This window comes from Patagioenas fasciata, chromosome 3, assembly GCF_037038585.1.
Source record: "Patagioenas fasciata isolate bPatFas1 chromosome 3, bPatFas1.hap1, whole genome shotgun sequence".
Taxonomy (NCBI): Eukaryota; Metazoa; Chordata; class Aves; order Columbiformes; family Columbidae; genus Patagioenas; species Patagioenas fasciata.
Genome location: NC_092522.1, coordinates 61533172 through 61549310, shown reverse-complemented (window position 1 = coordinate 61549310; position 16139 = coordinate 61533172). Strand labels below are relative to the sequence as shown.

The 16139-nt window shown below is 41.0% G+C and overlaps 1 protein-coding gene across 6 annotated transcripts in view; it reads right to left on the bottom strand.

Moving 5' to 3' along the window:
• ARID1B (AT-rich interaction domain 1B) overlaps window positions 1-16139 on the bottom strand; it is a 327634-nt gene that overhangs the window by 75522 nt on the left and 235973 nt on the right. For all 6 annotated transcript variants that reach the window (XM_065835870.2, XM_065835865.2, XM_065835868.2 and 3 more), the window contains one exon: window positions 6886-6975. In XM_065835870.2, the coding sequence (XP_065691942.2) occupies window positions 6886-6975 (90 nt within the window). The remainder of the gene's footprint in view (window positions 1-6885; window positions 6976-16139) is intronic.

Genomic DNA, 16139 nt, shown 5'->3' with positions numbered 1-16139 from the left:
GAATCTGATGGCTGCTTAATGAAGTCAGTGGAAACTTTTCTATTGAGAAGTCTCTTTGCTGGCAAACAGATAAACTCTCTCAGAATAACTCAATTCTGCTCCCTAATCTCAAAAAGAGAATCCCCAATTTAGTTTAAAAAAATGAAATAAAGATTTATCGCCAAGTATAACAAGATTTCACATCAGCATGAAGAAAGCAACGACCAGCTACTAGTATACAAAATTTACTTGGGAGACCTGATTCTGGGTTTTGATTGCACAGATATTATTATCTACTTCAAATCCTACTTCTTCAGCTTCCACTCTCCCAGCATGGCTTATCATATGTAAATCATACCCTTTCCTCTTTCAGTTCTTCTTGCAGACGGCCAATACTGCTGTAAATTTAGTGTAGGCCACGAATAATCAGATCAACCTAAAGTTGAAACTGGCTTGTGTATGTTTAAAATCCAAGGACAGTCTGAAACTAGCATCCTGAAATGGCAACTGATTTCTTTAAGAATTAATCTGGTTTGGCAGAGTAACATAATTTCTAATACTTTTGGGCAAGAAAAGCAGGTCTTCCTGCAATGCCTGAGACAGACAAAACTATTCACTCCCACAGCTCAGAGTGAGAACCAGTAACCTTTCATTCCAAAGATCTCAATTACTAGTCAAAGTAGACATACTGTAAGTTTTTTTGCTGTGCATTGCTACATGATGTGGTACACTACAAACAGGTAGAAAAATGGAGGTCTTGAGTGCTACTGTAATTAAAACAGCAAAGGAAAACAGAGTGCATACATTTCAAAAGCCTGCTCATCACACCAACACTATATTTCAGTGCACTACACTTCCACTTTTACAATCAAATTAAAAACACAGTGGTAAAAAATAATGATGGCCGATCTTTTTTTAAAGACTGTTGATAAACTTGGTGCTCACTAACTTGAGAAACTAACATAACTTTTTGAGTCACCACAGAAGTTTAGTGCATGTCTCTACTGCATGGCTCTGTCTTCTCATCCAGATCAGCTCTGGATGTTCCAATGTATCATGTTCCTGTTCTATCGTGTGACTTGAGATGAAAAATGGATGTTTTACAGAGCTAGCCATGCAATGAAACAACTCCTTGTAAAGATGTGACAGCTTCAACTGAAGCCTGTTTTTCCTCCTTATGTGACACACTCCTCTGGCTTTTGAGGGCACAACTGCTCTAAGCGCAGCTTTCTGAACATGAAGATTTCCTTCCAGCCTGGCACAGTGTTCCTGTGTACCAGCTGGCGCTCGGCTCCTCCACACTGACCCACCTGGTCTGATGTCCAGAAGAGGCACTCAGACATACCTGTCTTTGCACTCAATCCATGTCTCAAGCATCTTTCTTTAAGTGCCTGAAACACTTCAGTCTACACCAAGTAAACTTATTACCAAGTCTGATTTAGCCTTAAGTGCTGTCATCGTTAACACAGCAAGCAGAAGAATTTTAATGACAAAAATAATTTTATTCTCTAGTTTAGGGGTGTCAAACTCATTTTTGCCGGGGGCCACATCAGCCTCGCAGTTGCCTTCAAAGGGCCAAATGCAATTTTAAGACTGTATAAATGTAGGAGTAGTTATGTTTATAAATACATTTATATACTTCTATTTATACATTTATACGTGTATACATACATTTATACATTTGACCCTGCTCTAGTTCCTCAGTGCTCTGAATAGATCCCAAATCCCCAAATGAGAGCAAAAGACATATTCTCAGGGAAAAGCTCTTTCTAAAATCTAAAAGCAAATTACAGTATCTCTTTTTGTTGCAATAAGAATTCTTGGATCTATTTTCTTCCTTCTAGTTTCGTTTTTAAGGAGAAAATACATTTCAGGGAAAAGACTCTCTACCATCAAATATCAGTATTAAGCCATAAATCTGATCAGGAACTGTAGGTGCAAACCACCAGATTGGTATTCTGTGCCTTCCACACAGGCAAAACCACTCATATTTTGTTAGAAGAAAACACATGACAGTGGAATTTATGTGATGACAGAGTACAAATAAGCAAGCTCAGAAAACAGAGAGAAATACCTATACGAAATCTAATGGGCAAATTAGGAAATTGTAGTTGCAGGAATTCAGTTGCTGCTTAGTGTTTATAGGGAAGCACAAAGAGAACATCAAGATGCCTGATCACATCCCATCTGTTACTACCTCTTGCTGGATAACATCTTGGCTGCCAAAAAAGCTATTTAAATTTACTACATTGCAGCTACTGATAAATATCACTTCTGTGAAGACCTAATACTAAGTGAGGACTAGATCTGAGGATAAAGCTCACAAGCCGTTATGTCAAAAAGATCCAGATTTTGCTTAATATAACACCTGTACTCCTACAAGCCTTCAGTTTCTTACTCCCTGTTCCTGTCTGTGATATGTTTTTAATAGAGCATTCAAATGTACAACAATCCTCAAAGCTGGATCATGTCAACAACAGACAGAAATAAAGCTAGAAGGGAAAGAATGACATGAAAAAAAAGGAAAAAAAGACAAGGTACTGGGAGGAAGTGATGGAGAAGAGGAAGGCTACTAATTCAACAATTTTGGAGGTGTGTACTCTGGGCACTTTGCACATAGATCTGACAGGCACAGAATGGTGCCACGAAACTGCCTCCAGCAATAGAATACATTTTCCAGCACATCACAGCAGCTGCAACGGCATCAATTCTGCTTGCAATCCATGTCCAAACAGAAAAGTTCTCAGTGGTCCTATTTCAGCATATCTCAAGGACTAATTAAATCCTCATTACTATCTTCTAATTATTCCAGTGCTCTGGGATTTCACTGAGCAAGTCCCCAATGGTGCATTAGATGAAAAGGGTTAAATAACCTGTGTTGATTTTGAGACTCCAGATCTATTTCAGACCTTTAGCATATCATCAGCATTATCATGAATATTTAACTACATACCGCTGTGAAAATTATAAGGGGAAAACAATTAAAGAATTTTTTAAAATTAATTCTGACCCATATACATTTGCACTAATAAATAAGGCTTCTTTAAGTATCCCCATTATGAGAGTGCTTACTAGAGTAATAACGTGAAGTCATTAACTGGTTCCATTAAATTCAATGGTTTTCAGGAGCTCCCAATTCACTATTTTAATATAAGACTAAAACCTGACATGTACATATCCAACTGGATAAGCATGAAAAATACCACTTAAAAGTAGGTAAGTTTTCTAAGCTTTTTCAAAATTAGGTAAGGAAGCGCTAATTTCTGCAGGGGTAAAAGTGCCTATTTCAATAATTACTGTGACACATATTTTCCTGTTAGTGTTTGCATAGGTGAGTATTCACATAGGCAGACAGACGTCTCTGTTAGGTTACAGTGCGAGTATAAGCTAATGGCCAGGATGGACGGCTGCTTTTTCACACTGCAGCTTCAGGAGACTGATTTAGGGGGTCAACTGGGATATGCTGGGTTTCTATTTGATCCATACAAATAACTTCTAATCCATTCAGCAGTTTTGGCTACTAAGCACATCCTCAAGTGACTATGCACCTCCATTATTCGCCAAACGGTTATGACAACTGTGGTATCACCACTGTCCTACCTCTGGGGGCTGATGTTACTAGAGTTTCTAAAAGGCTCTGACCTCATTAAACACACAAAATCAAGCCCCTACTTTCGATCATAGCAAAGAAAAACCTGGAGTAGCTACATCAGAAGCAAAGAGCAAAACATTCCCTTTCCCCTCAAAAGCATAGCTAGTTTCAATGACTAGCTTGATTAGACTACATTTTCATGTGGCATCCCCCAGGTCATGGTAATTGCTGGGATTCAGCAGCAGGTGTAGGTGAGCAGCTCCTGCTTCCCCAAGAGACTTCTGCCCCCTGTCCTGCACAGCCTGCTCCTGCTGGCTCTGCCAGCCTGTTAAGGTAAATGGGCCTTGCTTCAGGTCCCAGTACTTTCAAAGACCTGTGAGCTGACACACAGGTCAGGCACGTAAAAGTACACGCAATTTCTTATTGTCTAGGAACACAACACGTGTCGGCAGAACTGAAAAAGTTTCATTGACTGGGCATCGAACAACAGAGGCTGGTTACTGATTCTGGGACAAGAACTGAAGTGGGCTGCCTAGAATAGCATGTTCCATTTACGCTGACCCAGGTCCAAATGTCCTACGGCTTGAGCAGGATGTGAGAAATTTCGAAATTACTCTGCAAAAAGTATTTTTGCACATATTACAAAAAGTATGAAATAAGCTATATAATAATCAAGCTGAGAGCACAGGAAATCCAGTTCCCCAAGAAATTCCTGTTACTGTACATAGGTACTTATGTTACCACTTCCCTCCTTCCACACGCAGAACGTACATGTAAAAATACGCTCATTGCTTCACGCTGCACTGTATGACACAGGATGTATAGCCTCAGGCAGGCGAACATAAAAATCCCAGCTGGGTGCTGAGTAACCATGAAAAGTAGGGTAAAATATAATCAAACACTTTCATAATAAAATACATAAGTGTAAACTTAATGGTTCAAGGTAGCGGTTTAGCATCCAGAAGTGCTACAGCTCAGACTTCATCTGTCAATCAAGCTTCACAATACCTGTTAAATAACATTTTTTTCAAGTATTGAGAGCAGAGGATTCCGCTCAAGAAATTATGAGCAGTCTTTTGTTCATTTCTCTCTCTAAACGAGGAAAGAAATGTTTTATGAAGTGCTAAATCAAACAACATTACCTCATCCTATGGATGGTCTCTTGTGCTTTTTGTTTTAATCTTTTTGTTCTTTTCTTTTTTTGGGGGGAGAAGGTGTGTACCAGTAAGCCAAGAGTTTAAATAACAGATGCCTATGGATCAGGTGTCCTTAGCAGCAACGATTTTCTGCTCAGGTTTTTATCAGTAAATGACAAGCACCTTCCCTTTGAGTCCCCATCACTCCCCCTCATTCCTTTCTTCAAGTTCAGTGGAAACCAGTTCAAGCAAGCAAAGGAATCAACTAATGTAACAGCCTTTTTAAAAGGTGAAGTTTTCCATTTCAAAGGAGCCTCTAATCAATGACAGGGCGCAGAAGGGAATGCACGCATGTTTATGCGCGTATTATACCACAGACTTTAGAGAAGCTTTAGGGAACATGTTCTGCACAATCAATATGACCTGGCTAGTTACAAATTTCATATCTGCTGCATGAAACACATGGACTGTTTGTACAAGCTGGGTCACGAGGATCATGTGTATTACAGCAGGTTTTGCATATGAAGAGTGCAAAAATCACAACATTCCCAAATACATTTTCTCTAAGAACATACCCACAATTTCCACCTACCCCCAATGAGAAAGAACCAGGCTAAATCAATCTGTAAATTTTATTTCTCTCTCTGTTACTTACTTGTTTGACTTCCTAGTGAGGGCAGCCATCTTCTGATTTACTTTCAAACACTCCTCTGCCTCCCCCAACCATAAAATGACCCCCAGTTTTGTTCTACAGCAGCAATGGAGAGGTTCGATCCTTCCAGCTCTGTCAGACCTGCCTAACACATCCCCCAAAGCCAGATGAGGAACACACACTCTGGAAATAATTATTGCTGGGCAGTGTAACATTTTGTGCCAAGACCCAGTTGTGCCAGATAATGCACACATCTGAGATGCGTGCATCTTCAAAGCCTCAGTCTGATCCGTTCCCACTGCCTTGTGACATTCTAACCCGCAAAACATCATGTATCTGTACTGGGTACCGAGGCCATTATTTTTTCACCAAATGTGTACATTATTCTATTTTTTTTTTAACGGGAAAATAAGTTCCTGCACTAACACCTCTATATAAAGAATGACCTGAAAAGGAAAAAAAAAAACCCAAAGAAGTGGAGTGTGGAATTGTGTGTTTTGTGTTCTCATTAATCAGCATTCCTGGAGGAGAGAACACCCAACATGGGAAAACAGCAAAAATTAAGACTCCCTCCTTCTCTCTGTAAGTCCTCCTAGTTCTTCCTGGATGCCATCCCAGAAATTTGTCATTCTGTGAGTTCAACTTGTTTCGCTGTAAGAAAACTACTAGTATTTATGGTATCCCCATATGGTGCTACTTGGAATATTTCTGGTAGCAAGACATGTTAGGAGGGGCATTTCATAAATAACTCCATGTTTATCACAGTTATCATGTGTCTGTTTTGCAAGCTTGTCGCTGGCACATGTTAACCACTGCATGGACAGGATGCCCGGTTTACGGCAGTTGATCATATGGCCGCGTAACAAAGCTGTGACAACCATCTTTCATGAGCTACAGAGGAAGGAGGTAAAAGGAAAAGGGCTTAAAGTTTATAAACAGTAGCATAAGGAAAAAAAAAAATCGCTGTTTATTTTGGTGAGCACTTGCTAGGAAGCAGTCTTTTAGAACAGCGCTGTTGCCTGCAAAGTTTTCCCTTGCAAGATTTCCACATCTTTGAACCATTTGACCTAAATATTTGATTTTGCTTTATATTTAAAGATATTTTTATTTCTACAACTGGCTAGAGAACTAGCTATCAAGTTCATGCAAAGACAGCAGAGATGAGAGCTTTAATAACAGTGGCAAAACTGCAGTGCTCCTAGCTAGCACTATTTCTATACATCTTAATTCCAAGGCAGACAATGGAAATTTGAATTCTCTAGCATACGAATCAGGTATTTACAGAAAACCGCCTTGATATTCTGGGCATTCGCAGTATTTTGAGAACGCCTTGTTTCCAACTGTATTTTGGTAAACCTGCTGTTCAATTGCTCTTTCCCCAGAGAAGGAAACCCCCTGAGCCTTTTGAATGAAGACTGTCGTTATTTTCCCTGGGAAAAGAAAAGAAATACCAGGAAATCTCACATGGCTAATGTGTGACTTTAAACATTTGGCACCAACTAAAAAAGCCCCAACACGCAACAAACCTCGGTCCTGTGGCATTGGTGACTGGCTCAAGGCAGGGTGGGAGCTGGATTCCGACTGGCTGCCAGGAGGCTGCGGTGGCATCTGACTGCCTGTGACACACAGGGGAAAAAGGGAAAAGAGACTTGCTTTTAGCATCACAATGCACAAACACCAAGCTCGTTGCACTTTTCAACCACTCAACATCAAAGAATGTACCAGCTGTATAAGATACGGGGCTTTAAAATACTTTTTCTTCTATTTTTTTTTACCTTTTTTTTTTTAAACCCACGGAGGAAACATGCATAAACATATTTAGCAACAGGCATGGTGAAATGTTCAATTTCGTATTGAGCGAGTTCCCAACCTCACTGACATGATCCAATTTATAGCTGCAAATCTCCTGACACATATTTCTGTTAGAGAGTTTAACAAAATCCAAGTCTGCTGAACAATAGGGCTCATCCTGCCGAGCTTAAACTGGCCTCCAGCCAGGCAGACATGGACTGCTGCCAACAATATTACCAATGAAAAATTCAGTCAATACAGAAATGACTAACAACAACAGTTTAAAAAGTATTTCAATGAATCAGTGGTTTTAATGTTATTTGAATGCCCATGTAGAATATGGGAATAAAGAATAAGATGTAGGTGCACGTGGCAGAAAGCGAAGCATGTTTGAAAGAGATCAAACAGAAAAATGGTATCTTATTATTAAAATAAAAGCAAAGGGAAGATATTTGCTTATTAAAATATCCACCCAGAACAGACAGACCCATTTTATGGCCTCATTCAAAAGCCACCCACACAGTCTATCCACTGCTGCCTGCCCACCCAAAGAGGAACAGCACTCGTCGTGCCGTCTGTGGGGCTCAGGACATGAAACACTGCTTTTCAATATTACTGGACAGCAAAGCAGGTGCTTATTGCACTGATGCAAGTCACTCCTCTGGGTCACCATTCGACGCCGTGTCAAGCAAGAAGGTCCACGCTCGCTACCACCCTCCCACAGCACAACACCCCGAGGCTCTGGTGCCTGACAGCCAACCTGCCACAGCCCGAGCAGGAGTGTGAACAAGAGAACAAGACGGGACATCTCCTGGGACCCTCCTCGGCTGCTGGCCTGAGACACGCCTGCTCCTGACAGCCCAGGCGGCTTGAAGACCACCTCAGGTGAAGCAGCGATACAGACTTTCAGCGTTTGGAGGCTATAGTGACGAGCACGGTATAAATAGCAGACAGATTTATATCCCCTCATCCTCTGAAACTGCTCAGATTGTTTTCCGTTTGGAAGAAATGGAAAGAATAAAAACACAGGCAATAGATTTGTGCCTGCTGAGACTCATTTCCTCCTGCTCAGCAGCTGCCCCTCCGCAGCGGCGGGGGCCAGAGTCCCACCGCCGGTCCTGGCGCTGGGAGCCGGGATGGGGGGGGGTGCCGCAGGGGCAGCTCTTTCTTTACAGCCACGAAGGGCCCCAAGCTGAATGTAAATGCAGGGCAACAAACGTGTCTGCCCTGCCCCGTCCACTTCCCAGCACCAAAGCAACTGGCTCTCAGCACTGACTCTAAAGAAAGGCCAGATTGGTAAAGAACAAAAAGAAAATCCATAAAACGTGGAGTGTAACCACTGCCTGGCTATTCAGATGAGGTGCATTTGTGCTAAGAAATATGACAGCCAACATTACCGGGAGCAGCTGTGACAACTGTCTCAGAGATGTAAATGCTGGACCAGAGGCAGAATCACTCCTCCAAAAGACCAAACATGCCACTCAGCGCCTGAGGCTTTGGGATCCACGGCCCATTCACAAACTAGAAGGCATACGACAATAATATTCTGGCTTCTGTTTTGATGTCACTCAAGAGTAGGCTGTGGAGATGGTAAGTGCCTGCATTATAATGAAAGCTTTCTGCTTGACAGGAAGGATTCAGTGACTCAAGACTGTAAACAAATAGCAATTCCATGTTAACACAGGGCACTGCCACTTCCACTGTGTATGCCTGAGGCAACGCTATCAGACAGAATACTTGAAGTAGATCTGAACCATCTAAGATTTTAACAAATTCTTGAAAAAGAAACCCCAAAAACCCAAAAGGCAGGGGTAGTGCTGACTGTACCCCACAACTCTCAGTGGGATCCCCTCTTAGGCGGAGGCTTGGCAAACTTTGCGACACATTAATAGTGCATGGAAGATCTATGCTAGGCAACGTTATTTTGAATACATTTATACATGCTCTTTAACTTTATACATTGATACTAACTTCAGTTATCTGGCAGAAGCCTTATCCTGCACAGGCAGGTGTGCAACCATGGACCGGGAAAATCAAAGCTCAAAGCCTCGTACATGTGTGACACGCTACAAAGAAATCATTTTCACCTGCATCCTTTGGGAATACAGACTCAGGACTTTTGGAAATTCACTGAAATTGTCAGCCTCTGCAAACATTAACACTATATGATTAGTTAACTTTTTAAAGTCTACTTCTGGTTTGTTTTGTGGGTTTTTTTGTTTGTTTGTTTGTTTTTTGTTTTGTTTTGTTTTTTGTTTTTTCTGTATTTAAAGCAAATTCTTGTTTCACAAAGGAAAACAATTTTGTAAACAAGACCAACTCTACACATACTCTACCAATAACAAACTTGCAAGAGAAGTGTCCACTATGCTGATTAACAGTGGTTGCTACAAATGATCCCCATGCTGGACATGAAAGTTTCACACCAAAATGGTTTTTTCAGTCAAACGGCATTTTATCCTTAGAGGTGATCTGAAAGGCAAAAGGAGGTTAAGCACACAAGTACCTTTGAAGACTTGAACTGAACTCTTAATTTGGCTATCTAACTCCTATTGATTGGGAGCTGATGACAGGACTTTAAAAACCTTTGAAGATCCTGTCTGCCATGCTTTTTAAGTTTCTTTGTCATGAAAAGAAATGACCTTAAAGATTTTCCATTCCTTTCCTTTAAATGATATTAATCCTTCTCTCTTTCAACCTGCATTGTAGTTGGGATTCTTGGAAGACACTTTAAATAATACATGAACGGACTTCTGTATTTTATTAGGGAAGGAAAACTTCTACAAAACAACCTCTTTCCTTTTTAAACATAAATTCTACAGCTACTTAAGAGCAAAAAAACCCAGCAATTATTTTCACAGACTACTGCCTCCACTGAGTCAATGATACACAGATGGAAGTTTAAACAGGGACAACCTCTTCCCATGTTTTGTATAGTATTGTTGCCACATTGGTGAGATACTCCACCTGCCAAAACTTAGGCAAAGTGAATGCTACAGATGTTTCACAACATTTTTCTTATGCAAAATCAAAGCAAACACAACAATGTATGTTAAAAGGATTGATGCTGCCACACTAGTTCTTTCACCTACATTTAACAGAGGAGCAAAATGGTATTCAAATCTATATAGCTATCTTGTAAAATTAGTTGTTAAAACCACCAAGCCTAGCAACCTACCTGATATCATGTCTGCCATTTGAAAAAAAAAAAAAAAAAAGTCAGTTGAAGAGATGAGAGAATTTTAAAATGCTTAATAAAACAGTTGTAAGCTGTTTTTCTATTTTTAAGATTATGTTAGCAATGCTTTTAAACATTTTGCATGTCACTTTGAAAATCTATGCTCGAAATAGTCAGGAGAGACTGCAGTGCACCTTTGGAGAAGATGGACTGAGAAAAGTACTAAATGGTGATTGACTTATGACAACAGCCATGAAATCTGAAGCTGAAGTGTAAAAAGTAAATACATTAGAGCCAACATAGCAAGAAAAAGCAGACCTCTGATACTGTGCTGAGGAGGGGCCCTTACGAGGAGTTACAGCCCAAATCGGTAACGTTTTGAAACACGCTGAGCGCTCTCCACGGCCATCACTGTAATGACATTGGAGGATGCTCTGCAGTGGTGCCCTGTGCCAGTCGGACAATACCTCACAGAATTGTGCCTGAACAATTGAATCAAGAAAGCACTTCAGCGAGAACTGGTCCCCCCTGGGAAATTACTAGTTAAGGAGGGAAGGAGGGATATCAGCAGCGGAATTTTAAGATGCCTGAGGAATTGGGCAACAGGAGGGCGGGGGACTGATCAGAGCCTGTGTTGAAAGGGGCACATAAGGCTGCAGGACAGGCAGCAGTTAAAAGATCTTGTGGGCTGTCTTTGGAACAATTCTCAATCTAATTTAGGAATTAAGATCTAGGACCGGATTAATGACATTGGCTGATTACAAAGTACGGAATCTTAGTCAACACAGAAGATGATCAAAATACCATCTAGGAAACTGGACCACCTTTTGGGTTGGAGTAATGAAAATCCATACTCGCAGACCAGAAACAGGCCTTTCCAAAGTGAAGAGCTGTAGGGTGTCACCCTGCACCAAACACAGTTACTATGAGGATGAATTAGGAGAATTGTTTCCAGTAGAGGTAAGGAAATATAGCGTCATTTCTGATGAGCCTTCACACAGACAAAACCAGAAAGCCTAATGCTAACTAGAATGGGAACCAAGAGCAGCGACCAGCAGGATGTGACAGGAGGCTCAAAGAATATTATTTAGTATCACAAAAACTAAAGCCGTGATTGTGTGACTTCTTTTAAAAATATATTGGCACTAAGTAGCAGGGAAGAAAAAGACCACAATGTTTAGGATGATAACAAAACCATTACTGGAATTTGAAACAACTTCCCTTTAGGAATAATGAGGTTCAGGAAACCTAGTGATTAAGAAGAAATCTGATAAAATTGATATAATGGGATTATATCACACAGTCAATGTGACAGTAAAGGCTCACAGACCGGAAAGGACATTCTGGGTCTTAGATCCCTACATAAGAAATGAAATATCATAAATAGGCTTCTGTATGGGACTGATTTAAATGAGCTTTTCAGGAAATTGGGAGTGAGGTGCAAATGACCTCAAAGGAAAGAAATTTTTCTATGGGTAGCAAAAAGGGAAACTGGTCATGTGGTTTGTGTTATCTCTTTCATCTTACAAAGTCTATGACCCCTCAAGAAGAAAGATTATTTCTTCCTTAATTTATGCATTGTAACCAAGCTTCCTGTTGCATCAAGAGTATTTTTAAATGACTTATTCATCCAAGTAAAAAGCAAGGGTTGCCTGTATATCCCCCCCAAATTAAGATGTACAAAATATTAAAATCTTCCTCATATCTATACAGTAACCTGAGCACAGATGCTTTAAAGGCCAGCGACATGAGGAGCCTTTCAGATAGAATGTCCTGGGTTGGAAGGGACCCACAAGGATCATCGAGTCCAACTCCCCCACAACCCCACAGTTCACACCATGTGTCTGAGGGCATTGTCCAGTCTCTTCTTGAACACTGTCAGGCTTGGGGCCGTGACACCTCCCTGGGGAGCCTGTTCCAGTGCTGCACCATCCTCTGGGGGAAGAACCTTTTCCTAATGTCTAAGAACCTTTTCCTAATGTTTAAGAACCTTTTCCTAACCTCTAGTAGTGCAGCCGTGCAGCCGTGGCCCCACTGAACCCCACTGAGGGGATACACAGAGTCAGGTGTGCTGGAACCAGCCTTCTGGCTCTGCTCAGTGCCTCGCTGCGGCTCATAACCCCACGCCCACAACAGCAATGCTGGTGACCCACTGCTGCCTGCTCACCCAGACCGTTTCCATCCCTCCCACCTGGGAGCTTGGGACCAAGCCCGCAGCCCTCTCACCCTGGGATGCTTTTGGTGGCTGCCTGCGTGACTTGCTGAAGGTAAGATTGCAAGTGGCTGATTTGTTCCACCGCAGCAATGCAAAACATCTGTAAATATGCAGATTAGCAACTTAAGCCAGACTTACAGATGTTACATATTGCTAAAAGTTATCAACATTGTTGCTAAGTCTGGCCCTGATTTTCCATATTACCTCTTATAACAAATACATCATGCTCCTAACACACACATGAGTATCACTCCCAATCCACATAAAATCAACAAAATGTAAAAAAACCACTCTTCATGAAAATGTGCATTTCTTAGACTACTAATCCTTGAAAGTTACACTCCATCTTCTTGTCCGTATTTGTGTTACGTTTACCGTATCAAGGACTGGCTTGTGAGCAGGTTCTAGACACGTCACATGCTAAATTGCTCTCAAATCTCCATTAAAAATGCAATATTGAGCAAGGGTGGCCTGCAGAAGCCTTGCTCTGACTTTTCTCTGCACAAACGCAATAGCATAAACATCTTAATTTCATGACCGGAAGGCACTTGTTTGATATGATATAACATTTACTTCAAAGCAAAGTTGACAATGACAGGATGAGGTAGCTATTCAATATTTTGTTTCACCCTCATTATTCAGCATGTAGTCCCAAGGTACTACTTATGGAACACCATCCAAATGTCATCCTTACTACAGAATAATTCATTGTATTATGGACATTTTTTTTTTTTTAAAGAATTATTAATAAGTAGTTGAAACTGGGGTCTGCCAAATTAGACATCCAAGTTTTATTCCCAGGTTGTGTAACCTCTGAGCAAGGTATGAAGACTTTAAACAAATACTCAAAGTGAAATAATTGCTAGCATTCCTTAAATTGACAATGGGCTGAGTGGTAAAGGGGAAGGAAAGCAAATATACTGCCCCTCAAGGCCAAAGCTCACTTTGCTTGGGACAGAAAGGGTGAGCAGCAGCAGCCTCTGCAAGAGGGTCTGTTCATTCACGCCCTGTCCAGAAGCCACCTCTGCATTTGGACTGACAGCATTTCTTTCCTGAGATTTTGGCCACAAGCCCAAAGCAAGCTGTCAATGGAGATCTTCAAAAAGCTGTGACTCAACCCAATAATGAACGGATTTCCAGACGGCCACAGCAAGCATCCGTCTGCCTGATAGCTATTCCTCTCCAACCAATTTCAAAATCCTGCTGCAAACCAGGAAGGCACTAGAGCTCCTCAAAATTAAGCATACACCATTTATTTATTTATATAAGCTAAGGCATAAGTCAGTGTAGATCTAGGGATCACTACTTCTCTATCCTCAGTAACACCCACCCCAGATATGTAATTTCACTTTACTGTTATGAGAAGTTTCATTTTAGGGGATCAAATTCTTTCTGCTTTCACCCCTGCCTAACTCCGTGCTCATTTAATGCATTATTTCCACTAAGCTGGGGAGAGTTCCCAGCCCAGGGTATGTCTGCTGGAGGCCGATCCAGAATGGCACAGCCCAGGATAGCAACCAGTTAAATCTTTTCTAATCCCTGCATTCAGAAATGGTGGCTCACGGCGGCTGGCATGCAGGGACTGAATAGAGCAGGCAAGCTTGTATTTCTTTCACCAGGCCAAATTAATAAAAACAAAACCTGATTTCTCCTTCTAGTTTTCCTATTCTTCCTGCTCCCCAATATTTTTCCTCTTTCAAACAATTTTTTTTTTTTTGTTTGAGAAGCTTAATGTTTGGCTGCCTTCTGAAGAAACGGGCACAGTGACAGATGAAAGGCCGTATTCATCGCCTAATTCAGAATAGGGAAAAACCAACTGCTGTGCATTTAAGATTCTAACAACCTTGCAATTTTGTATAGCCGTTTTCCCCAACCCGTTCTTTTGAAGAAATCTGCTTTTATTCTGTTAATAACTAACCACAGTTGCAGCAGCATGGATCCGATTAGCAGTTCTTACGCTACAAAGGAGAGGGGGGAGGGCTGTGAACAGGGTTGCCAATTTGTCCACCTGGGTCCCCAGGAAAAAGATTAGATGAGGCGCTTGCTCCTTTCTTCCCCACTTGCTTGCAGCTCTGCACTAGACAGACCTCTTCAAAGCTCAGGCACTGACTTCCATTTTTTGTATTTTTTCCTCTCTAAAGTCTCATTTAACTGCCCCTCCACATGTTTGGCACTCTGTGTCACCACGTCCCTCCAAAGCGACAGTGTGAATTGGGATGAGAGGGGTTGTGGCTGCAGCTTGTCCAGCGCTTTCTCTCGCACCTCTTCAGGGCCTCTGAATTGCTTTTCTATTTTGTAAATTATATTCTCTTAAATTTCTACAAACCGCTGGGAAAAAAGTGTCTATCTTCTTTAGGGAATGATCCAAATCCTCTACTGATACTATATTTTTACTCTGTCCTTTCAAGCCTTTCATAAAAATGATAGTTTTGCTTGCATTTAGACTGAAGTAGAAGATTGCAAAGCGTTGCATGGATTTAATCATTTGTAATTACTTGGGACATGACATTGCATGTTAGTTAATGCAAAAAGCACATTCTTCAGCTAGAGAAAAAACATTCTCAATTTCTTCATAAAATGTCAATTAACCAGAATATAAAATTGTAATTGATGCAAGTGCTAAATATCTAAAAGCTCCTAAGAAAGGACAGGGTAGTATTTCTTCCTTACATTTGGCCTATTTCTTCCTTCCAGAAATGAAACATATCCTGCCGCATACCTGAAACTTAAAACTTCAGAATTCCATTTAGGGAGATAATCCAGGTTCCAAAAGCAAGAACTTTTCATTATCAATGCTCATGCTCTAGGCTGGATTTATAACTACAGGGGCCAGTTCCTCATTGTGTCTACTGTTTTTAGGAGCCTGAGAAGCACAACAAATGTAGCAGACATATACTTCTGGTATTTGCCACCTAATAAAAACCTCAACTCCTAATTTTAACATTACCAAATTCTAACAAAACCATACATCAAATTTAATTTATAATCTTTGCGGTGTGAAAACATGCAAGACAAAGAAAGGGTGAATGTCAATTGCTGTTTCTTATACATATTTCTTTTCCCTTGATCCAGCAACACATAAGAATTGCTCAGAATAAATATGCATCACTAGGTGGCATTAACTTGAAAGACCAGCAGCGATGGAGTTTCACTCCTCCCTGCTCCTCCTGACTCTCTCAAGTTCAGGCAGGCAGGTGGAAATCGGAGCAGCACGAATATGTGGCAATGAACTATTATGCCAGTCCTGCCTGCTGCTTCTCACATCAGTCCATTTCTGTGATTAACAAGCATTTTAGTAGCAAAGTGTTTGTGCTCTCATTATTCCTATCCCCAGAAGGAACAAACTCTTAGATAATCTATATTTTCCTATTGCATTATATTGCATATTACACAGCCTTGATCTCAACAGTTCTCAGGGATGGGGGAGAAAAGTGCAAGTTGAATGCATAAAGTATAAAAGCACCTCGAGGCAAACTCACTTCCAAAAACCATTTGGTGGGTCTGATCTTCCTGAAGACAAGATCTATCATGCCATATTTCATCTCGCCTGACAACGATGAGCTCCAAAGACTGGCGCAGAAGCAGAGCAATTCTTC